This window comes from Lepisma saccharinum, chromosome 4, assembly GCF_977018435.1.
Source record: "Lepisma saccharinum chromosome 4, izLepSacc3.1, whole genome shotgun sequence".
NCBI classification, from domain to species: domain Eukaryota; kingdom Metazoa; phylum Arthropoda; class Insecta; order Zygentoma; family Lepismatidae; genus Lepisma; species Lepisma saccharinum.
Window position 1 is genome coordinate 64,354,409 of NC_139232.1, and position 27,527 is coordinate 64,381,935.

The 27,527-nt window shown below is 38.3% G+C and overlaps 1 protein-coding gene across 3 annotated transcripts in view; it reads right to left on the minus strand.

The window, feature by feature from the left end:
* Window positions 1-8,938: 8,938 nt before the first annotated feature.
* LOC145986527 (rho guanine nucleotide exchange factor 10) overlaps window positions 8,939-27,527 on the minus strand; it is a 267,835-nt gene continuing 249,246 nt past the window's right edge. For all 3 annotated transcript variants that reach the window (XM_083120642.1, XM_083120644.1, XM_083120643.1), the window contains 5 exons: window positions 23,932-24,118; window positions 20,027-20,166; window positions 17,315-17,574; window positions 14,114-14,408; window positions 8,939-10,263 (listed from right to left, as the gene is read on the minus strand). In XM_083120642.1, the coding sequence (XP_082976768.1) occupies window positions 9,127-10,263; window positions 14,114-14,408; window positions 17,315-17,574; window positions 20,027-20,166; window positions 23,932-24,118 (2,019 nt within the window). In that variant the 3' untranslated portion in view covers window positions 8,939-9,126. The remainder of the gene's footprint in view (window positions 10,264-14,113; window positions 14,409-17,314; window positions 17,575-20,026; window positions 20,167-23,931; window positions 24,119-27,527) is intronic.

Genomic DNA, 27,527 nt, shown 5'->3' on the forward strand with positions numbered 1-27,527 from the left:
GAACCCGGGACCCTTTATCATACATGTTAAAATATACAATATTCACTTCAATCATAGTGCCTACCGTACATTCTACCCCCGGCCAAAGCAATAAGACTTGGGATCTGTTGACATTTGACGCAGATGCGGAAGGAATGTGGATAATGACATCAAAGTCAAAGATTTCTGTCAAACGAGAGGCTGCAACAGGGCCAGAGAAGGTACAGATAAAGAAGCTCCCCTATGAAAGAACTTTCTAAAGTCTAGAGAATCTTCTAAACACTTGCCGCTGCTTAGACTTCTGCTCATAAACAAGATGAACGAACGAAGTTGTGAACAAAATATATATTCTGTCTACATTTTCACTCTTCACCTCAAACAAATTAGAGTTCAAAATAGTTTTGACTAATGTCAAGGGGGCTGGCGGCAGCGTCAGGGGGGCTGAACCCCCCTTGACCCCTGCCTGGCTACGGGCCTGCCCCCCACCCCCCCTTCCCTGCAGGTGCTCTTGGCCACCTGGAAGAAAAATAAAGAAATACATGAAAACTAATTCCAATATTGAGTATTATATTGTCCTGGTACTCTTAGATTATTATGCTAGCCTTGATTTTTTCTACTTCAATGTTTGCCCCCCCCCCATAGAATTTATTTCCGACCAAGGTTGGGGGTAATGCCTCCCTGCCCCCTGTGGTTGCCCCAGATGCTGCGGTGTCAGGACAAAATGCGAAGTGCACTGCAAATTCATCTGTGTTAAAATCCATTTCTGGCGCACTATCCCCATCAACGAACTGTAACATTTCTTCGCGAACTTTGAGCTCCTCAACAAAGTCTGAAATGGTGCTTTACTAAACATGTAGCACATACTAAGAGGTAAACTACCCGTCACGATACAACTCGCGTCAAATAATTTCCCGACCATGACCTTATGATATCTTGAAAGCACCTAATATTTTTGTTCCAATGCGCCCCTCACAGCTGTAAGCAAATACCGAAAAACACAAACAGGCCATTTAAAACAAAAGAAGAAACAATTCTTAACAATAATACTGACGAAAGAAAAGACAACGGCCTCTCATCTTCATAGAGACTGTCGACAGTACAGGAAGATATATGCAGCTTCTCTTTCAATGCTTGGCTGTTGCATACAATAACAGTGGTATCACTACAATGCCTAACATTCGGGCACTCAATGCAACTGACATATGGCACTGCAAGCAGTGGCGTATCCTGGATTTTCATAAAGGGCATGCTGTACACAAAATTTTTAAAACGTATATATTATGGAATGGGGGATAGCATTATACATATTCAATAGTTGACGATTTGCACATTAACATTACTAAATATTGCATAACGTAAAAAGTAATGAAATATGGATAATAAAGTTTAAAACTCACCAGGTTTGATGCCTGATGTGAAAGTCTTCATAAAATTATAAAATCACTTGATATTTATAAACAGTTTATATTTACATTGGAGATTCACAATTTAGGTTTGCTTGGCTTATGCAAATAACATTATAGTAGAGGCATAAATTACAATCAGAGATTCAGGAACAAAAGACCAGACTTAATTAAAATAATTTAAATGTAAATTCTGCTCCTTATAACATCTTCGTAAAATGAGGACAATGCTTTAATTTTCAGTTTTCAATGGATAATATACCAAGCGCACTTAATCTTTCTTGCGATTGGGTTGCTCTAATATAATTATTAATTCCTCTTAATGCTGAAAAAGATCGTTACACTGATGCAGTTGAAGCTGGTATTGACAAAATGAGTGTAGCCAACTTGTAAGTTTCACATTAATGTTATGAATATTGTTCGTGTTCATGTATGGTACTAGTTCATGTACATGTTTATTTTCAAACTCGGGGGAAGAATAGAGAGCAATCAACTCATTCTCTTTAGCTTTACAAATTCAAATAATAATAATAATCCTGTATCACACCCTCTGTTTCATTTTCCGTCATATTTTAAAAATATTTCGGGAAAATACTGCACTAAGTCATGTGGAACTTTGAAAGAGAGACAGAAATAAAATTAAACCAAACTTTTAAAACTAAATGTGCATTGCACTGTACTTCCAAGGAGAAAAATGAATCGCTGCCACCTCTTTGTTCAACGAAAGAACAAGCACACACTTCTCTGTAGCTGTCACCTCACGGCATGCAGCGAACGCGATATTCACGCATTGTGAGGGGGAAGAAGGGGAGAAGCACGGAAGCAATCAGCGCTAGCCCCAAGTTAAAATCTTCCTTCGCTTATGCGGTCCATCGACAGCTTGCTCTGCGACGACATTAATGAGCATTTCTACATTCTAATTTCTTCATATAGGAATATAGGAGAAGTATTTATTTTACACAAGAGCGCTCAACTAAGCTTATATTACATTTCTTGGATCTGAAGTGAAAGAAAGTAATAATTATTTTCCCACAATTGACGCATGCGCTCAGAAGACGGCTCTGACTGCAAGAGGTAATGTGTTCAACATATAGGGTTACCAGATCGCTATAACATGTAGGACACTTTAACATTCACAATAAATAATGCACATATCTAGAACACGTTAGAAAGTAATGTAAAGTTTACAGTTTGCAGCTTTTAAAAAACATATCTCAATGAATTCTTAAAATGCAAAATTTCCAAACCTGTAATCAATACTAAACAATACACTTCTCAGTACACATGTTTTAACTCGTACTTCTCAGAGGAGCCAAATTTTATCAAAATTTTAAGTATAACAAAGTATATTTATGAGAAACTGAACAGTCGAACTCTTTGAAATTATACTGACCTCCAGTACCAAACTTTCTACAGACTTTTTGAAAAAAAATATTTCTGTCATGACTCTGTTGTGCTCATGGTAATGAAAGTACTCTCTCATTATGACCTGGAATGGCAAACAAATATTGAGCAATTACCATAACTTGAAATGGTTTCAGAAGTTTCATCTAGGGTAGTTCAATAACTTTGTTCTCTATACCCCATGCTTTACAACCAAAATATTGAATAAGAATGGGAAACACCTTGTTCCATCAGTATAAACCCCAAGGCAAGACATTCCACTCAGGCAATAAACAGTGACATCATCAGAATGTGGCCCCAAAACTTTGTTCATTAACTGCTTTCGTTTTTGTTCTAGCAGAAACTTTTCTTTTCTTTTGGGCAATGACTGAATAAAAATAAATTTCACTATTGAGTTTGGGAGTGCAGTCTATATACTTGTAACTTGCATAATTTCACTTTAACTGAATCACGTATTTTCCTAGTTAATATATTAAGTGATGCTCAAAATGTAGGACTTTTATGATATTTTTCAAATTCCTCCCGGATATAAGGCAAAAATGTAGGACATGTCCAGGAAAATCCAAACGTCTGGTAACCATATCAACATAGGTTTTGAATAGGGGGTGCACAAGCACCCCTTTGTGACCACCTGGCACTGCTCCTGCTTCAATGGTCCTATAATTAGGATCCAAGTGGTCTGTGCATGCTCGATTACACTCCGCATCAGGGTCTAGTAGCTACAGTCATCTGATGAATTTCATGGTAAACACTGTAGATACGGCAACTGGTGAACCAAGGCATATTCAGCAGGGTTGTTAAAGGTCCAAGAATTTTAAATAAATTCAATTCCGGTTCAGGAGAGAAAATCAGCAAGCGTAAATGGGTTCTGGACCATAAAAAACCTTTTTATCTGTAACATATTTAAATACGGTCCAGGAACCTTTTTTTCCGAATGAATTTAAATTTGGTCTGGGAATCTTTATTCCAGTCCTTCACTTGGTTGTAGCAACACCTCCCTGTTGTGATATCTGCTGGGCGGCTCCTATTGGCTGCAGTTCCTGGATCGGATGCCTGAGCAACACGTAATAGGTTTGTCTGAGCTCAATGTGACGCCATGCTAATATAGTCCATTGCGTTATGTACAGCAACTCTTCGACAAGGGAGTTTTTGAATCTGACCCACGAGAGAACAACAGCGTTATTATTTATTCTGTGCTACGCTTTCTGCAACAGCAGCGTGACATTCCAATGTAAAACGTACTCGCGGACATTTTTAGAAGGCAACGTTTAATCGGTCAACCCTGGCCCAAGAATTGTAAATAATTTCAATTCCGGACTGGGAGAGAAAATCAGCAAACGTAAATGAGTTCTAGACAGTGTATAACCTTTTCATATTTAAAGCATTTCAATTAGGTCCGGGAACCTTTTCTCCGGAAGAATTTCAATTCGATCGAGGAACCTTTTTTCCTCTCATCAATTTAAATTCGGTCCAGGAACCTTTTTCAATGTAACAATACGCAACTTGTACCGAATTTAAATTGTGCGAGAAAATAGGTTTCGGTCCTGCAGCGGGACCCAATAGAACCCATTAGAATTTATGGGTTCCTAGAACTTTAACCCTGATATTCAGGTCAACTACCTTATATTTAAAGTATCTGTGCCCTAAGCCCAGTCAAATTCAACCCCATACCCCTTCAAAAAAAATATATAGATATATATATACAGGGTGCTCGGAAATTCCCCTTACAAACTTCTAGGGCAAGTAGAGGGGACTGAGTAGACAATATTTGGAATAGGAACCCATGTCCGGAAACGTACAGTTTCCGTGCTACAACCATGACAATGTGTCGGATGTGCCTGTGCTGGTATGCAACCAGGTAGGCAGTACATGACGTCAGAAGATCACCTGATGGCATGTGACGTCTACAAATTGTTGCGTTCCACTGTCGACACAGGTGTTGATCATTGAATACAGTAGTACCTTTCCTTTTTGTTCCCTTGGCATTGTTACCAAATAAATTTGTTTGTATTATGGACTGAGTCACACATCATTCACTTCTGTACCTTACGTAACACATAATTTGACATGGTTGTAATAAATGATTACACTTTAGGTCATCAGGTGATCTTCTGACGTCATGTACTGCCTACCCGATTGCATACCAACACAGGCACATCCGACACATTGTCATGGTTGTAGCACGGAAACTGTACGTTTCCGGACATGGGTTCCTATTCCAAATATTGTCTACTCAGTCCCCTCTACTTGCCCTAGAAGTTTGTAAGGGGAATTTCCGAGCACCCTGTATTTGCTGTTAAGGTTTTGTGGATTGTGCAATTACCTTATTTGTAAGATAAACGGATCCTCTTATGCACAATTATACTGTCACATCTACTTCACCTAAAAAAAAATGCAACATCCATAGACCTTACAACCAGGATTTCCAGATTTATTTTTTGTTGATTTCTACTTACTTGCATTTACTTCACAATTTTTTTCTTCTAATCAACTTACTGCATCAACAGATGGAAATACACATACAGTAGTCCCTGCCTCTTACATGGTGTTCAGTTGCCATGTTCAATTTTATTGGCCAGGAAAACAACAGAAATTTTAATTTCTTACTCGAGTGGAACAAAAATATTGTCAACATGTTTTCTACCTCTGTTGAAAACCAATCTTGGTATTTCCATGTCCTAAAATGTTCAACATTTGTCATATATATTTCTCATTCTGGTAGGTGGCAGAAGTGTTGTGTGGTTCCAAAGCATGCAATGTCTCGTACCTCCAAGCTTTTCCTCTCCATCCTAGCCTTATTTGATGTCACACCACCCCCTTCCATTGGAAATGCTTGAGTTGAATATGGCAGACCCCTGCTTGACACACGCAACTAGGGTTCCCCATGGGCCCAACATGTTTGTATCATGATCAATTGTATCCAGCATAACTCCTTCATATTTTACAGGGGGTTTAAGGAACTTTTGACTCAGCCTAGTACATTGTACTTAGGCTTTTATTAGTCACATAGTTACACATATTATTTTGTATCTACTGATACCATTACAGTCCCAGTTTGATTTTTTTTATGTTTTAGAGTATAGCATGGTGTGCCAACTATATTTTTTCAAGATTTTTGATGATTACATGTTTTGGGATTTTCACGGTCAAGGTTACGTGACAAAATTTTCTTTTTATTCAAAGGCATGCTTGTTATATATCATTGGAAAGCTTGTTCCATTCTCTGCACAACAAACTTTATTTCAGCTTCCTAGGCCAAATAGGAGCAGAGTTACAGCACATTTAGTATAGCTAAAATACCTTGGAAAAGGGCAATTTCTGCGAACTTTGACCTTGAATAATTTTACAATTACAAGACGAACGAGACTCAAAATTTTCATGGTTACTAAATTCCATGCATACTTTCAACTCCACAAATTTCATGAACATCTGAGTTGGTCAGGTTGTTGATGGGATGTGATGATGATTTCGTATGGAATGACTCCTCTACCTATGCTAGCTACTCAGGAACATATTCCTTGAGCACAGCGTGATGCTGATCACATCACCCCCACTCACGACCGGATCAAGAAAGTGTGTGGCATTACCCCCACACCGCCTATACGCCTTCATGACATGGTGCTATGCACAGGGGAACACTTTACTCAGAAATATAGGACAATGAAAGCAATAATATTGGGATTTAAGGACAAATGAAGATATAGTCAAGCATTATCAATAGTAAGTCTGTATTTGTCACTTACAGTTAGAGCAATAAAGAAAGATGGTAACTTGGAAAAGAGCAATGAAAAGTTGCCTGCCAGGCCTCGGGCCATGGAGATTTTAGTTTTGTTTGTATACAAGGTAGTACACAACTATGGTTCCCCACCCCCGACTAGATGAGTATTATGTGCTGAAGAGAAAAATGAGCATGGGATTGATTCGCCATGTTGTATTTTCAGTGTTCAACTTCAGTTCATCCACATATTTGTCTCATATATGCAGTTCTTTAAATGACCCCACAGGAAATAGTCGCACGTTGTTAAGTCACGTGATCGTGTCCAGACAAATGGAATCATGCTTAAAGAACAGGTCTAAAAGTTCAACCTCAATCATTGGCGGAACCAAATGTTTACCTTTATCGGGTTCTTTGAATTGCTGTTCAACTGTTACAAGGTAAGCTTCCATGTTTAGTTGTTTCAGTATGCAATGACACATGTTTCTGCAAACACAAGCCTGCTGTGCCATTTTTCTCATTGATTTCTTGGGACTTGTTTCTATGAGCTTGCAATCTTCAACAACTTCAGGCATGCATACAGGAAGGTCTCTATTCTTATTGGCAATACAAATGGAACCCGTTGTGAGCCATTTTTTCACTTACAGCTAAAAGAAGCTTCCAGAAGCATGTCCATTGTCAGGAAAGTGATCGTTGAAATTTTTCTTTGTTTCTTTGATGGAGCCTGTCCACACATATGCTTCCACTATTGCAACGAATTATGCATGTCCTTACTTTGACTGCACTGCCATGCACTGCCCAGTTCAGTACAATGCCAACACAAAACTGGTTTCTAGAGGGTAGATGGCAAACAAACAAGGCAGGCGACACGACCGCATCCACCTATCCAGCACCAGACGAGGCACGCTGCTTTTTCGTGCAACACCCTGTATTACTTATGATAAATACCATAGGGAGATCACACATCTGACACCTGGAGCCAGTGGTTTCAAATATCCACTCCAAAAATGGTGACATGATTAGTCACAATTACAAATTGCAAATAGAGATGCACAAATTTAAGCAAATTATCATTGTGACCGGTGCTCCGCAAATTAAGAAAATTTGTGTACAGCATCCCACCCAGCAAGAATATTTAGTGCAAGCATCCCCCCCATGTTGAACCATACCTCCCCCCCCTACAAACTTCAAGCATTGATTGGAACTTCCCACACCTGCAATATTATTTTATAACATTCCAGAACGGTGTGGAAATTATTTTACGATGCATGGAAAAATCAGAGAATTCACTTCAGGAAAAATGAAGTGAGCACCATATCAGATATTCAAATATTTTAATAAAATTCCAGCTTCTAACCTATGGATTAGGAATCTGTACATAACTAATCTGAAGTAAATAAAAAAAAACTATTTTATGAAAATCAAGAATTTATTTACAACCAGTAACACATGCCACTGCTTTCATTGGTAAAAGCTGTTGCCATTTTTTGTTACTTTTTTGGCTTAATAGTTTATTGGCAGTAAAAAGTATTTCTCTGCTGAAATAGGAAATAATGTTCTCACCATTTTGAATTTACAATCTTCATGCAAACCCATCAGCGGAGAACCATTTTGCTAACACAAACTAATTAATTTCATGTTTTTGAAATATTTGCAGTACTGGGTTCATGCAGAATTAAAAAAAATACATTAAATAACGTGACTACACATAATAAAATTTACAAATTTTTGATAATACTAAAACTCGAAAATTTCAAAATGAAATTCAATTAATATATACACAGGAAACTGAAATGTTTAAAGCAAGTATGTGAAATAAAATCTTGCATAATTACAATGCCAGAATGTAAGAACACAAATCCTGATTTTTAAAATATAACATCATCTAAATGTTGTTTTGACACAAAACAATGCACTTCCAGCAATAGCTAGAGAATTTTGACATTCTTCTGACACCTTGTGACAAATGCAGCAGATGATATGGTAGAAATTCTACACACCGACATGCTGACACCATTTTTTACCAGTAATTTATATTTAAAAAAATAGAATTACACCTGATAGTATCTTACACAGAAGGATGCATGTAGAAAAACAATGTAATTTCTCCTCATAACTAAAACGGTAACTGAAAGCTTATGTTTTACAAATTAATTCATTATATCTGATTCAAAATATGAACAGAGATTTCTCTCACAAGAAATGCAGTATACCTATCATGAACATGTGTTCTTGTATGCCAAAGTAGAGTTACATTCATAAGAAATTGCAACAGTTTACAAACAAGTTTCTTTTTAACAAAATACATATACATTTTTTTTGCATGATTCTACACCACATTCACTCCATTTGCCTTTCAATTGTATCTACATGTACACGCACGCACCCACACACAGTCTTCCATTCTTGTAAAAGCAAATATAACATGCAGAGGCACAAGGACAAGTCCTTTGAAAAATGGTTTAACTGACCAAAGCAACAACTAATACTAGTTATACTAACTATATTTTATAGTGCCAAATACAAACAAGTTTCTTTCTTTTCAATTTGGCCTTAATAAATATGCAAGAGAAAACCTAGCATTAACAAGTCACATGAGAAACAAATTATCAACACAAACGATTATCACAATTTCATTTCCCAAATGACCACATGGGCATCGTTACTGTTGGTTTCAGTCAATAGCACACTGCCACTTCTACCTTTTTCGTTTCTTTCGATACACGCTTTCCTCAAGTTAATGTATCCCCTTCCACCCATTATTGTTATTACTGTCCTTGGTGCTTCTACCACTTTCGGGGAGTTTGACTGAGCAGTATTCACTTCTCTACTATCTGCCGAGGTATTCTGTTTAGCATTGGATGGAAGAGTGATTGGAACACTTTCTTCCGACCCGGATGAAGTATACGTGGATGATCTTGAATCCACAGACCAGTTGGAGAGATCCAAAGATCTTGGTCGACTTGCCTTTAACCTCACTCTTCGATCGAGAGTGCTAACTTTGTTCGGAACCAACTCAGGATCGCTACGACGAATTGATTCGTACATGGGGTCATTTAACGGATGATCGTCTTCGTAATCCCTCATCAGTTCACCGTACAACCCGTACACATCACAGTCTTGGCTTCCATGAACCGAGAACATCCCTAAACCACGAGGCAGAGTCTTTGAAGCTCTCCGCAAGCCATTTTCTTTGGTACGTCGTCTCAATACCACCGGACTGCTCAGCTGATGTTTAAGCTTTGGTACACTGTTCGGTATCAAACTTCCATCAGACAACTGCTTCTCTAACTTACTCTTCTGTTGACTCTCACTCTCACTTTCCTCCTGAATCGTACTGTCACGTTTCGAGTTGGACATTTCCATTGGGATACTAGTACGGGGCTGCAAAGCCAAAAGGAAAGTAATCGGGCCAAAATGGGCATGGTACGAGATGTTCACCCGTCCGCTGATGATTGGCACTCCTTCCAGACGAGGTAATGGGATTGTCAATGTGATTCCAACGTTTGTTCCCACCCACAGAAGACCCTTGCATGCCATCAAAGCCGTGACACATATGCTCCTTGTGGCCCTAACATAATCCTTATTTGAAAGAATTTTCAGTACGTTTGAAGCAATATTAATGTCCTGCAGGTGCTTGAAGGTTTCTGTATGATAAAGGCAAACTGTGGATGAATTTTTCAGCGATATCCAAAGGCCAATTCCCGAGTGTGCCATGAGATTCACATTTCCAACATGCTCATGTTGAACACTGAAGTTTTTCTGAAATATGAAAAAAATGTGTCAGAATCAAAACAAATGATGACAGCTTCAGTACATTGAAGAATGTGGTTAGTGTCACAAGTTCTTTTTGGGTATAAATACATCAAATTTCAAATTTTGTTTTCTAATTCTACTGTTATTTGCTGAATTCAAATGTTAGTATTAACTTTTATTATGCCCTCAGATCACCCCAGGAGGTACCCACAGAGCCAGAATGGAATGTTCCGAGTAATTAGAATGCTTATGTATATGTGAAAACAGGGATAGACAAAATAAAATGCATTCTGTATGTAAAAACACAAACGAGGTTTAATAAGCTTTCAACATATGTACAGCATAGCATTTGAGGAATCTGAACTAACTCTCTCATAATCAACAACAGACCATTGAACATATTTGTTCTTCTTCCTTGAAGCTACATGATAATATATAATATAATGCTCAATCACAACAAAGTCACTCCTTAATTAAGTCAAAATAAGTAACTCCTTATTAGCTCTAACAATGCCCTGGTGTGCTGTCAAGTAAACTACGCCCTTCCAATTAGAGATTTTCAGTCATTTTTGTAAAATTTTTGATTTGATTTGATTTAGTTTATTTTACTTCGCGTTTTGTGCCTCTTGGCTAATTTGCAAACATGGGGATGAGTGATGAAATTGATGAATGGACATTCACAAACAACCAAGCCCGACCGGGATTCGAACCCGGGACCCTTGGCGTCGCAGCGCGATGTGCTAACCACTCGGCAACAGGGTCGGGCTTTTTGTAAAATAAATATGTTTCTATTGTGATTATAACATATTGGTTACCTCTGCTCACATACACAAAAGACTGTCAGAGGAGAGCCCCTTATTGAATTTTTGGAGTTTATTCTTAAGGGTAGAGTGAGTGCATTCAAGGAGGTGGGGTGTCTGGAGGTGTTCCTCAAGACTGGCAGCACACAGTTTTCTATGTTTTTTCCTTCCTCTGATGTTTCAGTTGAGAAGATTGATTTTTCATATGATGCTGTAATAGCCAGTGCCGATGATGGGAGGAGGGAGGGTCCTCATAGTAGAGTAAACATGAATAGAAATTTGAATATATGCAATCCATCAAAGGTGGGGGGGGGGGGATGGGAGATCAATTGGCTATATTTCCCATGGTCTGCCACATTTTCTTTCACATATCCCAAACTGATATATTCAGATATAATGACTACAGAATGGTTTTCAAAGCTGTTCGCTAATTTCCCTTTTACTCCGCAAACATGAATTTGGTAATTAACCTTTTGGGTCACAAGCGTCTCGATCGAGATGCTGTGTCAAGGTCGTAGTTTTTACGTTATAACTGTTCTATTTTTGGCTAGAATTTTGATTTTTTTATATATATATATATATATATATATATATTGTTCCTAACACATGTATTTAACAGAAATGTTTCTTGCAACTTTCTTTTCTTCATGAAAATGGAGGGGAAAAGGTGGGAAAAGGGACTTCTCTTTTGCGTCTCTTTTCAAGGGAAAATTTTTGCCGACAAAGGAAGACGGGCTTTGTTATTCTAAAGCAATGCTTTTCACTCCCGCCTGATAACTGCATTCGAAGGAAGCTTGTTTATCAGTATCCGATGTCAAAATGAAAGTTTTCCGTGAGGGTGCAAGCAGGGGAGGGGGAAGACTGGTTGTTGAATCTGCGTTGTGAGAATGGAATTTTGAAGCGCACTGAAGGAAACCTTTGTTTTTTTAGCACAAGGGTCCACAAGTTGCAACACAGGTTACCCTGCATTGTCCAAAAATAGAATTTCAAGCAGCTGCAAGAATCTGCGTTCTAGCTTTTCGTCCGTGAAAGTTATTCGTAGGTGTGTCGTCTTGTGCCCAAGTGCGAGGACATTTTTTGAGTGAAGATAATTTTTTAAAATTATTCTTGGGGGGTTTCCTCCCTTCCCCCTCCATATATACGCCGAATTTGCATAAATTTTGCATTTTGTGCATTTTGATATTCTTTTTTTCAGGGGGGACACCTTTTTATTTGAAAAAAAAAGTTTTTTAGGAGATTTCCCCCCTTTCCCCCTCCATATGTACGCCGAATGTAAATAAATTATATATCGTCTGAATCTGTGATTCATTCTGCGTACAACGGTATATCTTTCATATCTCTAGGGCATTTAGTTTCTGAGCTATAGTCATTTCAATGTAACTCTGCATTTCACTCAATTCCGAAGCTTGAGACAGTGGCGTACATGCCTTTCATTTCAGGGGTACAACTCGCGTAATATTGGTCACATGACAATGATGAAAATATTTTTCTGTTTCTTACATGCCAGCGATAATTTCTATGTGCATTTTGAACTTTTCATATCCCTTTTTTCTGGGGGAGGGGGGAGAGAAACCCCTTATTTTCTTTAAAAATATATATTTTTCAGGTAATTTTCCCCCTTTCCCCCTCGATATGCACGCCGAATGTGCATAAATTATATATCATCTGAATCTGTGATTCATTCTGCGTGCAACGGTATATCATTCATATCTCCAGGGCAAATAGTCTCTGAGCTAAAGTTATTTTAAGGTACCGCTGCATTTTGAAGCTTGAATCAGTGGCGTGCCGACCATTCCTTTTGGAGGTACAACTCACGTTGAATTTGTCATATGATAATAATGCAAATATTTATGTGTTCCTTACATGTCAGCGATCATTTCCATGTGCATGTCGACACTGTCATGTATTTTTTTCTTGGGGAGGGGGGACCCCATTTTTTTTCCCCCGAAATTTTGGAATTTTGAGAGTTAGCCCCTTCCCACCGCCACATATATGCCGAATTTGCATAAATTTCATATAGTCTGAATCTCTGGTTCATTCCGCGTACAACGGTATACCACTCATCTCTCTAGTGCAATTAGCCTCCGATCTACACTCATTTAATTGAAACTCTGCATTTTGTTCAAAATCGGCTCGGGACCAAGGGTTACATGTGAAAATGGCCTTGGGACTCAAAAGTTAAGTTTGATGCACTAGGACCCAAATAATGACTTAGTGTCAAGGCTGAATGCTTTGAACACTGAAAGACATGATAATAAATCTTCAAAGAAATGGACAAGCATCTAATTATTTGATCCTCAAATTTTCTACACTCTTGGAAAAAGCAATTAATAACTTACATTAAAAGGTAACACTGAAATAATTTAAGGATTGGAAAGGATGAAGTTAAAGACATTTTAAATCCTACTGAACTTCACCTTTTAACCCCCTCCCCCATTACTTGAAGCTAACAATAACAGTTCTTGAAAATTTGAGAATCAGATCAAATACTGTCATCAGGCATGTGTGTCTGTTTTTTGAAGATTTGTTTGTTGCCATAACAGGGTATGAAATATACTTTGATATTATTTTTGTTTATAAATATTTCATTTATCGACACTAGTTCTATAAAGAAAACATTAAGCAGTTACCAGGTTGCATACATTACTTACGGAGACAGTAGGGAACCATTCTTTTTCTGAAAGGAACATTTGCATTTCTATTTCAGTTCTTTATTGGTATTAGCAATAATTGATTGATTGATTTGCTTTATTTTACTTCGCTTTTTTGCCACTTTTGGCTAATTTGCGAAGATGGGGATGAGTGATAATATTATGAAATTGATGAACGGACACTCACAAACAACCATGCCCAGGACCCCTGGCATCATACTGCGATGTGCTAACCACTCCACCATGGGGGCCGGCGACATTAGCAATAATTCCACATCAGTCTATCCCTACTACTGTTTTAACTACAGAAGCAAGTCATATAAATATTTTGTGAAATATGCCAAAATAACTACTTTTACTTTTGATGTATTCAAAACATGTACTGTAGTACTGAACAATAATTACCTGCATATCTCCAGTGAGAGCATTCATCACCCACACCTTCTTTCCGCACGCAGCATACATGCACACATTGATTGGAAGCAAGCACGACACGGGGTCTGTTCCCAAGAGAAGCGTTTGAGGGTCTTTCAAGTTCCATTCTCCCTCAGGCTGCCTTCTGAACAAGAGGACTGTCCCATTGGAGAGTGCAAAGAACACCTGGTCACAATGGTAGCGTATCTGAACTACAACTGCAGGCAGGGCACAGCTGGCAACTTCCTCCTGTTTCTCAGGGTCTTGGGCGGCGTATATAATCAACCTGGAGGAAAACAAATGAATAAATATATTTTAAAAATAAGGGTGACTATCCTAACGCAGAGATAAAGTTTTCAGGATTCCCAAACGTGAAGGAGGAAAATGTTTCTGTGTACCCAATTTGTTTCAATAGTTTGAAAAATATTCTGCAAAGTTATTTTCTGGTAGGTACCAACTAACTAGAAACTGTAAGTATGTATAAACAGTGATTTTTTATTCTTGAAAAAAGTTCAAGCACTGTTCAAATGTCAGTTTGCTATAGCATAAGCAATAATCACGCAACGTTGATCATGTGAACTGTGAAAAAACACACTGGTTTATTCATTGATGAATGTATGTTAGTACAAATTTGTCTGTATTTCTTTGATTTGATATGATATGATATGATTTTTCTCCTTTACAGAAACTTTTCTGTCACTTTTGGCTAATTAAAGTGATGAGGATGAGTGAGGAAATCACTCCGCAAATGATTTAAAAATTACATGTAATAAAAGTATTTCCAGAACCACTTGTACAATATTTGGAAGGAGGGATGCTTTATGAACATTTTCTGAACTGGGGGACTGACCCCCTGCTCCTTTTCGAGCAATCCGGTGGCTCAGTCGGTAACGCGTCTGACTACCATGCTCAAGGTCCCAGGTTCGATCCCCGGCCGGTTCAAATCCGGGAACTTTTCTAACGTAGGAAGCAGCCCCAGCACCCACCCAGCGTTGAATGACATGGGTACCTGGGGGAAACCCTGGGGCATAAAGGTGGTCAGGGGTGTGATGCTGATCACATCACCCCCACTCAAGAAAGTGTGGGGCATTACCCCCACACCCCCTATACGCCTTCATGGCATGGTGCTAAGCACAGGAGAGCACTTTACTTTTTTTTACAGATACAAGTTAACGGCATGTTCAATATCTGAATTATTTGATTTTCCACACACTGTTGTGCACAGTGTAACCTTGTAACAACTGTGCTAATGTCTCACGTAAAGGTTTGCTGGCTTTTTCACAAGAATCTTCAACACAAAGTCACTGTTTTACACACACGTTTACAATGTTATCAGCTATTTTCAATAATTGACTATCAACTGACCTGAGAAATGCTTGACGATTATGAGTGATCGAGACCTTCGGCATTCAACACCATCACTAACTTGTTGCAATCATATTTTTTTATGCTTATGAAATTAGAAGTCAAAATACTTATTTTCACATAATCCAAAACTTCAGAGATGTGAGAGATGAATATTCAAGAACATTCATACACAGAAAAAAAAGAGTATATTTTTACAAATTATGTAACATTAATCTATCTTTGTACACTGTGATTTTGCCATTACATTATTCAACACTTCATATGAAATCTGAATTTTGCAATGGAAATGTTGTTTCTTTAAGGGTTGCTACGATAATTTTGATTATGAAATTCCATGACATTTCCAGGTTTTCCAGTCCAAAAATTTTTCCAGACATGTTTATCATCATGATTTTTGCTTTTGAACCTTGTGTTTTTCAATTAAATATATAATCCGTTAATTATTATGAATATTCACTTTCACAACTTTTTGTTAGCAAATTTCATTCTACACACACAAGAACACTTGAAAATACAGAGTATTCAAATGTATTCGGTGCTACAATCATGGGCATCTAGCCTTCAGACTAAGGTAACAGAGGTACATTATTTCACCATAACAGATTTCCACAATATAAAAACAACAAAAAATTCATAAACCATACACGATTTTTCATTTTCTGGTGGATTTATAGTGTTGTAGAAAATGCTGCATTTTTGCTTTTATTTGCAAGTACACAGCATATGAAGAAATTTTTGTTGCATATAGTGATTCTATAGTAAATGCCAACAAAACTAAGATCTATAAAATAATAGACTATAACCTCATCTTCAACAACCATTCCGATAATTACGATCATATTGTCAATATACTTTAGTTAGCAATCAGATATCTGGACTGCAAGTTTTACATTAATATTCTTTCTAATATCTAGTATTATAAAAGTGAAAACTTATTACAGGAATTCGAAGGAACCATAATTTGGCACAAGACTGAGAATCATAAGAACGAAAGAAACAAGCTACTAACCTGAATCTTTTTAGGGAAGTGAACTGCTTGTTCAATTTGCAACTCTTTCTCTTGCATGCAGACTCCCAAGTAAATTCCAGACGATCTGCAAAATTCCCTGATTTTTCCCTGACAAGCTAAATTCCCTGACATTTCCCTGTTTTCCAGATTCGTAGAAACCCTGTTCTTTCGTTATAAAGTTAACAACCAATACTAATATCATTTTTATACGAGGGAGAGTCAAATGAAAACCGTAATTTGTTTGTTTTTGTTTTTTAACTAAAATGTTTCTGCATGTAGGGTTGCACAAGTTTGTTTCATTTTAGCACAGACTCATTGCTGATCCATATATATTTTCAAGTCTGAGTTAGTGCCTGTATACCACAAGAAGAAGAATATTTGGAATCTATGTGCATTCACTTATGAGCCACCATGAAGGTCTTTCCACTGATCGTGTGGACTGAGGCCATTGTTGAACTTCCTCCTCTATTTGTAAAATTACTGGTGTGGTAAGCAAGCATAGACATATTGAATTTTCATTTGCCGTAGAATGTCTATAAGTTTTAGGCTTCCACAGGGCAAGAAACCACTGCTGTTTGCTGGTACATGTGTATGCAGGAGGCGCCATCTTCAAAATGAAATAAATGGTGTTGTGAAGCTCACTTGATCAGTGTTGCAGCCTTGAGGTTGTTTCGTAAATAACAGTCGATACCTCATGTAAATTTGAGCTGTTTACAGTCTGTCCTGTAATTTTTGGTGAACTTTTAAGGTTCATTTGACACTCCCTCGTATATATTTATCAGGCTTTGATAACTGCCAAAAGCCTCAATACTCACTTTCTGCTATCCGTCCCCATCCAAACTGTTTCACCCTTGAGTCCTGTGCCTGGAGAAGATCCTTTCACAAACTCCATAGCTGTCACCTTTGTCTCCACCATGTCAAAAGCACCGATGTCTTTCAAACGTGCCTGCTGCTGTGATAGTATAGCAATATGACTACTAACTCCATCTGTTGTGCACACCCAAAGGTAGTTCTGCTGCCTGGCTCTTCGAGTTGGCTTCATTGACGTTACTGTGTAGAAGCAACCACAACGCACCTGCAAAGAGTAATGGTAGCTTGAATTATTGTTTTATCAGATTGTGTGTGAAATGTATCACACATTCATAAATACGAGACCCATCCAGAAAGTAGTTTCTCTGGAGATGTCTACAGAAAGAAACACAATTGCAATGGACATTTTTATTGGAACAAATACAGGAATTGTTCAGCTATTTTACAACATACTGCCCACTGGAAATGAGACATTTGTCGTACTGTCGGATCAACTTTTGTAACCCTGTGTCGTAGAAGTCTGCCACCTGTGATCGGAACCAGTGTGTGATAGCAGTCTTCCCCTCCTCGTCACTTTGCAAATGCTGACCGGACAGGAATTTCTTGAGGTGTAAGAAAAGATGGTATAATCACTGGGAGCAAGATCCAGGTTATAGGGTGGATGGTCAAACACCTCCCAGCGGAACTCCTGCAGAAGATCTGTTGTGTGCTGCGCCATATGTGGCCGAGTGTTATCGTGCAGCATAACACCCGCACTGAGCATCCCGAGCCGCTTGTTCTGAATGGGCTGTCGCAACTTCTGTAGTGTTTCACAGTACCGTTCAGCATTCACCGTCTCACCCCTGGTTAAGAACTCTATGAGCAGAATGCCCTGTCTGTCCCAGAATGCCATGCACAGAACTTTTCATGCCGACACAGTGTGCTTGAATTTCATCTTGCATGGAGATCCACTGTGAAGCCAATGCATAGACTGCTGCTTGGTTTCTGGGGTAAAGTGTGCGACACACGTTTCATCGCCTCTTATAATCCAGTCCAGACACTCATCGCAGTCATCATGGTACTGCTGCAGAAATGTCAATACTGCTCCCATGTACTTTGATTTGTGTTCGGGTGTCAGTTGTTTTGGCACCCACCTGGTACAAAATTTCCGGTACATGGTCATCGTGACGATTTTGTGCAACAAGGAGCGAGATATCTGCCAAAAATGGCTGCTGAGTTCTGTAATCATGAAGCAACGGTTCTCCACAACGTGCTGCCGCATCTGCTCCACAAGGTCAACCATAACAACGGAGGGCCACCCACTGCGCTCCTCATCATGCACATTTTGCTGACCTTCTGCAAATTGCCTGCACGAACGATGCACCATCTACTGGCTCATGATGTCTTTCCCATACACCTGACACAGCTAACGATGATTTTGATCGGTGTTATGCCTTGTGTGTTCAAACACTTTATTACCGACCTCACAGTCGTCAAGAGCTGGAATAAGAGCCACCATCTTCAACCGCTACTGTGAGTTGTCAGGGAGTGCTGCCTGTTGCATACGATTGCCGTGTTATGCATCTCTCACGCATGCACACAAACCTCTCACAATGCCTGCTATCTGTTGGCCATTCGGAAAACTTACTTTCTGGATCCTCCTCGTATTCTACTAACCATTAAAATTACAGTATGTTCATGTTAATAATAGATATCTTCTGTAATTGGTTTCTCATAAAAGGCAAAGGCAAACTTTTACCAATATCTCTAATATATTATGCACTAGTTTATATAAGAGTGAGAAAATGATTTATAAAACACCACATTGGTCATTTTACTGGACAATGATGTCCTGAAATTCATAAAGAAATATTACTTTCCACATGGGAATCTATACAACATTCACATAATTGGCACAGATGGTTCAAAAAGTAAGCTCAGAATGGAAATTGTTAAAGTTTCTTTTATTCCAGCAAAATGTAGGTCCTAAATAGATGTAGTGCATACCTAATTCGTTTGCACACCATTGGCCATACTTCACAGTATTAACGTCACAAAATAAATAAATTAAAGCAGAGTTCTTACTAGATTCCCCATAGTCTTCATCCAGATCTCTTTCCAGCTTCTAGTTTGCTTCTGCATCTTCTTGTAGCTTTCTATTCAATTTATTTTGTCATCCATACAAATGATATTTTAAGCCCAATTAAACCAGTGTATACTTTGATGCTTACTTGACTATATTGTGGAAGTGCCCACATTACTATGAAGTAGGGATGGAACCGATTAATCGGTACTCTTATCGGTATTGGCCGATATAGGCATATCGGTTTATCGGTAAAATTACCAATTATTTTACCGATCCGATATAACAATAAATATCTGATAAATTAGTGCAAAATTCTGCCATTTTGTTGTAATTTTTATGGATAATCTCCATGCTCTAATTTCTAAGAAAGTAAATGTCTAAATATGCAACTTCTCTTGCACTGCAGTCACATTGAAACAATTTATCAAGGAGGTCAATTTACCTTTCAGGTTCTTCAAGGACCACTTCTAATTTTATATCGGATCGGTAGAATATCAGTTATCGGTATCAGTAAATTTAATATCGGTACTTTATCGGTATCAGCCGAAATTTAATATCGGCCCATCCCTACTATGAAGAGCTTTTTCTTGATCTTATATCAAATCACCTTTTGACGAAAGAATGAGAACAATACAAGATAAATAGTACAAACCTCGGTTTGATGTTGTGACTTGTACACTGGAAGAGCTTTGGCAAACAAAGGCATCTTTGTGGATGGTCTCCGCTCCTGTTCTGGAATGTCCCAGGCTGGAGAATTGTTTGGATCCAATGCAAGCTGAGCTAAACGGAGTTCTGGAAGATAAGGTAACAAGGTAGTGAATATCTGCCATTGCCCAAATAGATACTTTACCATCACAGTATTTTATAATATCTTGATCAGAATATTTAGAGCTGGACCAACTGACCCATAAGCAAAATATTAAATTTTTAAGCTGATCAATGTATGAAATCAACTAGTTGGATTCAATTATTTTCCTGTAGTTTACAGTTATTACAAGCATAAGAAAACAGTTTTCGTTTTTTCAGACTTTACTTTGACTTTAGTCAAAATGAAAATAAATGTTCTCTTGAAACGTCACAACAAAAAACTGTCTTCTTATGCTTGTAATAACCGTAAACTACAAGAAAATAATTCTACAATGCAAGCAATGCATACATACAAGAAAAACTATTAGTTGGATTCAAGTTGAACAAAATTAATATATGCATTTTCCTGTCAACTTTTGAGAGTTTCAAGGCTAAATAATTGCATTGTATATAAAATTTCCTTCCTTTTGAGAAAATTTATTTGATAATAATCACCACATCCAGTATCTAGCCTTTCACTCTTTAAAAAAATCACATTTACTTTGTGGTCCAAACTAAATAGAGTGGAACCCCGATTTTGTGTTGTTGTTTTTTTTTTTTACATTTTCCCACATAAATAGGTATATTCAGTCTTGATGGTCCCAACATAGGAAAATGTCATATAATTTCCATCGATTTTACATTTTTCAACATTTTAAGTTTTTTCAGCTTGATCCTCTGAAAAATGTAAAATCGAAGTTTTATTGTATTTCAATGTGAACGTATACGATGGACAGTTGGAAAAAAGTTTCCTGGATGTGTATTTCCCGAAAGTGTGGATTTTGGGTTGGTAAGTGGCGTAATATTATAATATGCCCATATGCCAGGAGTTTCCTGATTTAAAATTTCAAAATTGCGTAAATGCTGTATATATAAAGTAAAACTTGACTAAATTCATATATGCTTGACCTTCATGATATTATAATAGCTACTTTTCGTGATCCGCTTGCAACGCTCCACTGACAACACTCGTTCTCACATTTTTCTCAATGCCTTTCCTGGCCGGACGCAGGGCAGGTTTGGCATAAAGGACTCTATATTCCTTGCTGCCTATCTGGAGGGAAAGCTTGGATATCTGTAGCACTTGCACAACGCTCTCTTGAACGCTGACGTACGGAGTAGCTACGTGATTTGTTCCAGGGCTCATGTGACCCTTCCGGCGCAGACGACAGAAGCAGAATTCCTACTTGTTTCTTCGCACTCGTGCTGTGTGATGCTACAATATGTAATATTGACTGACGTAACTTTACCAAACTCAAATATACCACTTCTAAATGGCCACTGCGATGTATAATTTATCGCACGAACAGCGATGTGCATTAAAAACTAAAACATCAACACAGTTTTTGTCAAACAAGTTGGTGAATTCCTCGTGGTAGCAGTTCAGCCTGTGGCTGCTCTACCACTTAACCCGCAGAACTATTCTTTTCTTCTTATTATTATTTTTCATTAGTATCTAACTGCTTAATATTGTGTCAATGGAAATTCCTTTGAAAACTCTTAACATTGAATGGTCTCTGGATAAAATTATTTTAAAATGTTTATCAGCATTCTCAAGATGCAATAAACAGTGGTCTGAATTACTAATTGGCACTGTTACGTCAGTAGTGTATGATAGTTGGATAAGCCACCCACCTCCGTGTTAGAGTGTTTTTCACAGCACGCCAAGATGACAGAGGTCCCTGGTTCGAATCCCGGCGTGAGTGCGGGTGTTCTTTGTGAGTGTCCCTTCATCAACATCATCAATATCATCACTCATATTCATATTCGCGATTAACCAAAAGTGGTAGAAAAGCAAAGTAAAATACACCAAATCAATCAGTAGTTGGATCATCCACAACAATGATTTCTACTGTTGTTCAGAGGTGCTTGTGATTCAAGTAGGTTTCTTAATGATACTTGCGTCATGCCGAAAGGTATAAAACACCATAGTTCAAAACATTTGTTGCATAGTGAGGCATCTCACTTTCTAGTTAAAATATGCATGGATGATGTTTTATTGAAAACCTAGGTGACTTCAGGCAAATAAACAATACATGTAGCGACGAATTCCATAAGTAAATTATTAAGCAAAAAAGGGCCAACCCTTCCTTTGGACTTGGCGTTCCCACCCGAAATGCCCATGCTATGCCACTGTTGGTAATATGTTGTGGTAATGAGGGCATCATTTTTCTTTTGTTGTCTGACGTACGACCTTTTCATTGCAGAGGACCACCGCGTACTGCTGTGTTGAAGACAGGAAGGGTTGTGAAGTGTGCGTCTGGCTGGCATGGAGAACCGAGGTGTGTTGGAATCATGGACAAGGATGAACTGTGAACTGTTGTTCGCTACGAATGGGCACATGGGACTTCCGGTACAGAAATTTAAAACCGGCTGGTGGAAGTGTATGGGCCTCACATTATGTCAAAGCAAATGGTGTGGCCATGGTGTCAGCAATTCGAGATGGCCGGGAAAGTGTGATGGATGATGCGAGACTCAGGCGGCCATCCACAGGCACTAGAGAGGATAACATCAGACAAGTTGATGAGTTGATTCAAGGGAACAGGCATTTGACTGTCGATGAACTCTGTATCGGCCATGCCATGTCAACTAACTCCTGACATCAAGTCTCAGAGAATGGGAATAAGCCTCGAGCATCTTGTGCAGTACGAGAGTGAGGGGAATGACTTTCTTTTCCAGATTGTGACTGGAAACGAGGCCTCGATTCATCATTTCAGGCCAGAGTGGAAGCATCCAGCATCCACCATCAAAAAGAAGTTCAGGGCTACTCCCTCAGCAGGCAAGGTGCTTTTGATGGTCTTCTGGGATGCCAGATACTGCAGATGCTCACATGACTGAAGACCTCCATTCGAAGAAAGAGACCCAGCCTTCTGACATCAGGCACCCTCCTGCTTTCGGGCGACAACGTGACACCCTTCACAGCGGCAGCAATGGTCAACCATCTTGCCACAATCCGTTGGGAGCGCCTGAACCACCTACCCTACAGTCCTGCCCTTGCACCCATTTATTTATTCTATTTCCCTGTTCTGAAGGCACTAGGAGGGGAACATTTCACCACAACAATAGAAGTGGAAGCTGCCGTTCAAAACTTCATCTATAAACAGGACATGCAGTTTTATAAATATGATTTCTTGAAACTTGTGAAGTGGTATGACAAGTGCCTGAATGTCACTGGGGACTATGTGAAAAATATTTAATGATGTCTCATTCTGATCATGTCATGTTCATTCTCCAGAAAAAGAACTCTCTGCATATGGCAGACTATGGAAACTTTTTTGGACTATCTCTTGTATTATGATCATGATACCGTTCCATTTCTTTGTACAAAATATCAAAACTGTCACTGTGACATCAATTCTTTATTTGCAGTATCATTTAAATGACAATGACCATAATATTACTCATAATCATATACATATGCATATATGAAGCATTACATTGATACAAGACATTGTATTTGTATTATTCAATTTGCAGCATTCCCAGTTTATACGTAGTAATCCAGTTAACTTTCAGAAATTAACCATTTCAATACAACATGAAAACACACTTTCCCTCACATTGTTTATTCTTACAAATTCCCATGCTACATAAAGAGTTAAATTATAGCAAAAAAAAACAAAAAACAAGCAATCTATGCAAATGCCACAAGGACAAACCAGTAACTGGGAGTGTTGTTGATAACAATGCAATAACTTAATTATCTGATACCTGTGGTCCACTCCTTCTTGATGATTGGATTATCAGTTTGGAATGTAAACTGTTCCTCTTTCCCAGACTTGGTCTTCACCACAAACTGAAGGCAACAGGAGTCCACCCACGCGATCTCTTCATCTTTCTGTTGTATTGATGTTTGGATGGAATTCAGCACTTTCCTTGTAGATTCCAGATTAATACCCTACAATGCAAGAGGGTAAAAATTATGTTATTTTCTTTAAACTTTCCCTATCATAAAAAATGCTATACATATCAGGTACAGTCATGGGCTGAATTACTACCTTTCACTATAGCACTATACATGCCAAAATATTTTCTTTACATACAAAAAAAAAAGTGGAAAAATGTAATCTGGAATACTTTAGTTGACTATCTCAGGCACTTAACTACTCACAATAAAGAGCTACAGCAAAGAAGATATTAACAAGAAATAAGTTAAACCCATCTCATGGTCATCGGGTAGGTGGGTGGGTGGGTGGGTTGGTTGGTTGGTTGGTTGGTTGGTTGGTTCATTACCCTGTTGAGATGGTCAAAAGCTCGGTTTTAATGTTGTTGGTTCTCTCTCTTCTACTTTACATGTTTTAAGGCAGCTCTAGGATAATTACAGTAATGCTACAGTATACACTGCATATATTTATCAGAACCTTTCAGTCATACATATGCATGAAAATTAATACTATAATTGCCACCATTTAGGAAGGAGGTTTGTTACAAGAGGCTGAAACAGTGTCGTGAAGCCACATACATCGAGTGTGTGGTCTCCACTAGATGCACTAATGAAATATTAGAAAAGAAACCCAATAAACTGAACTGATGAAAATGGTTCCAATATTCTTATTTGATACATTGTAATTACTGTTTGAACCACCTTCTTGGAGAAGTGTGCTGTTTGGACTTCTGACTTGAAGGGATCACATAAGGTGCACGTCTCTTTCCATTATGTCAAAATGCATGCAAGAATTAGGCAGAGGGAAAGGGAATGGTAAGTTTTAGGTTATGGATTGATTATTACAAGATAAAGATCATTAAAAATATTGTTAATGCTTGTGTTTTGACTCCCATGTATTTCTTATGGAGATTGAAAATGATTGCTCTTCAAGTTACAGTTTCACTAATCAGAGCAATATGTTGGCCCTTTACATGTAGTGACAGCAAGTTATATGGATTCCTACAACAATAACTGGAAGGTTCATCATGCAGACCACACGTCACCCTGTAACTGGTTGGATATCTCCCACGGAGTGAGGCTGGCAGTCAAGGATAGGCCCTGGCGTTCATGGACTGTTGCGCCACAGGTTATTATTATTTAGGTTATACTGATTAACATGTTCTAGAACACTTAAAAAAATAATACTTCCATAAGCACCCTTATAAAAATCCAACTGCCATCCCTTGCTCAGTTCCTCACACCATGTGAACAAAAGTTTACCTCTCATCCTTAAGTAACATATTAATAAAATAGTTCCTAACTCCAAATTGGTGGGGGGGGGGGGTAATAAGTGACCTTCTTATCCATGCTCAGAACCATATCATGAAGCCCATGCAGAAACAAGCGTGAGTGACTTTCTTGATTTTACTTGTAGGTGAAGGATGAGTGATCAACTTCTTGGGTTCTTATCATATGGGAAGGTCCTAGAATCACCTGGACTACAGTCAACATCAACCAAGATGTGGTTGGAAGTGATTATAACAGGTCATATTAGAATAAACCCAGATAGCACAGAAGTTAACTGCAAGTGTGCATAATACGGCATATGCTTTCAGAAGGAACATGAGTTCAGCCAGTGCTATTGCGCTGTTGCCAAACTAACTGCTAGCGAAAGGGAAAGACTGCAGAATGGCAGAGTACATCTTTTTCAAAGTCATATATGCTAGTAACACTCTTCTGTTTTCTAGCATGTTTCCCAGGAGATTTGAATAGGAGTTCACCGATTTCTGAGGTAGATGTTTTACCCTGCTTTATAATATACAACACAGTATGCTGACCTACACCACATGCTTTAGCAGACTGAGAAAATACTAGCTGTAGGTTCTAGACACTGAGAAAACACTGTCTTAGAATGCACTTCTTCCAATGCCAATGAACTAAAAATATGCTTTAAAATGTATATTTCTGCCTTGTGAATGCATTATTTTACCGTTGGTGCCTTTACTACTGGTGCTAAGTTTCGAGAGTGACATTATTAAATAACATTCATGGAACACACACTATTGCACAAAGGACTGTATGGAATCCTCTCACAACTGTTCTTTGTGGTGCATGAGTGAACGATAAGCGAATAATTTTATACCACCCTTGCTATGAAAATGCTGAACTTAAACTTGCAATGTTCAAGAACGCCCATGACAATGAAGGGTCATTGTGCATATCGAGACAAAATTATCATGCATTGTTTTCCCAAGACACAACAACTCAATTGTGTCAACACGGTTGCAGACGGAAGGAAAATTAAAGGGTATGTTTGTGTTGAGACGTGTTGTTTCTCAGTGTTTCTTCAAGAAACTATAACTCCAGCTGTAGGCGGCGGAAATATATGGGACTTGGACAGTCAGGTTGAAAATGTCTTGCACCATTTATGATGGACCTTAAAGTGATGAGTTTTATGAAAACTTCTTGAGCGCAAGAAAAATACAGAACACGGTATTGATCTTGCACGGCACAGTTTCCTAACTGTACAACGCTGCACTCCTGCCATTGGCTGATCACCACTGACAGGCTCTGCATGGCCCAGCCTGACATCGCTTCTAGAACCATATGCCTAGATTCCATTTTGTCTTGCAAGACTTGCCTGATGCTTCAAGTTGGATACAAGTTCAATCTAAGTGTGCAATAAACTTTTGTCCTTGAAGTTTCATGATTTTGTTTCTTCGTATTTCAAGCATGTCTTTAATAAAGATCAAAAGTACTACTGCATGCGAATTCATCATGTAACCATTACCAACTAACCACCTTCCTAAATGATGGGGAATCTAAGCAGTAGAATATCATATCCATTACTGAAACAAACACGGATTCAACATAAAATTGTCGATATTGCAGTAGAACATCATATCCATTACTGAAACAAACACAATAAAATGCCCAACACATCTTGGTCGATGAAACCAGTCTCAAACTTTTTGAGGAATAACGAAACATGGCCATATTGAATTCTAAATATGCATAATTTGTCTTCCTATAAGCATTGTTGCAATACTTTGAAGAAGACTATTGTTTAGACACATTTCAAATTTTCAAACCCACCTTGGTTCTTCACCAGGAAAGGGAAAGGCTAAGAATAGGTTAAAAGTTAAAAAGTCATGGCACAGCTGGAATTGGAAGAGAAGAAGCTGACCATGATTTGCAGGCATACAATATTTTTTAGCTGCTTATTATTTACCGTTAAGTTTTACTATTTTATGATACAGTACCATATTAAACATTTGACAACCATTTATTTTAATAAAGATGTGCTATATGTACAATTCTTCTGCCCCCCAAAAGGAAGTGAGCAGTATGAAAAATTACAGATAGTAAACACAAATTTCTGTTTCCCTTTAAAAAAAAAACAGCATGCCATGTTACCTCCCCAAATTTTGTCTCCAAAAGC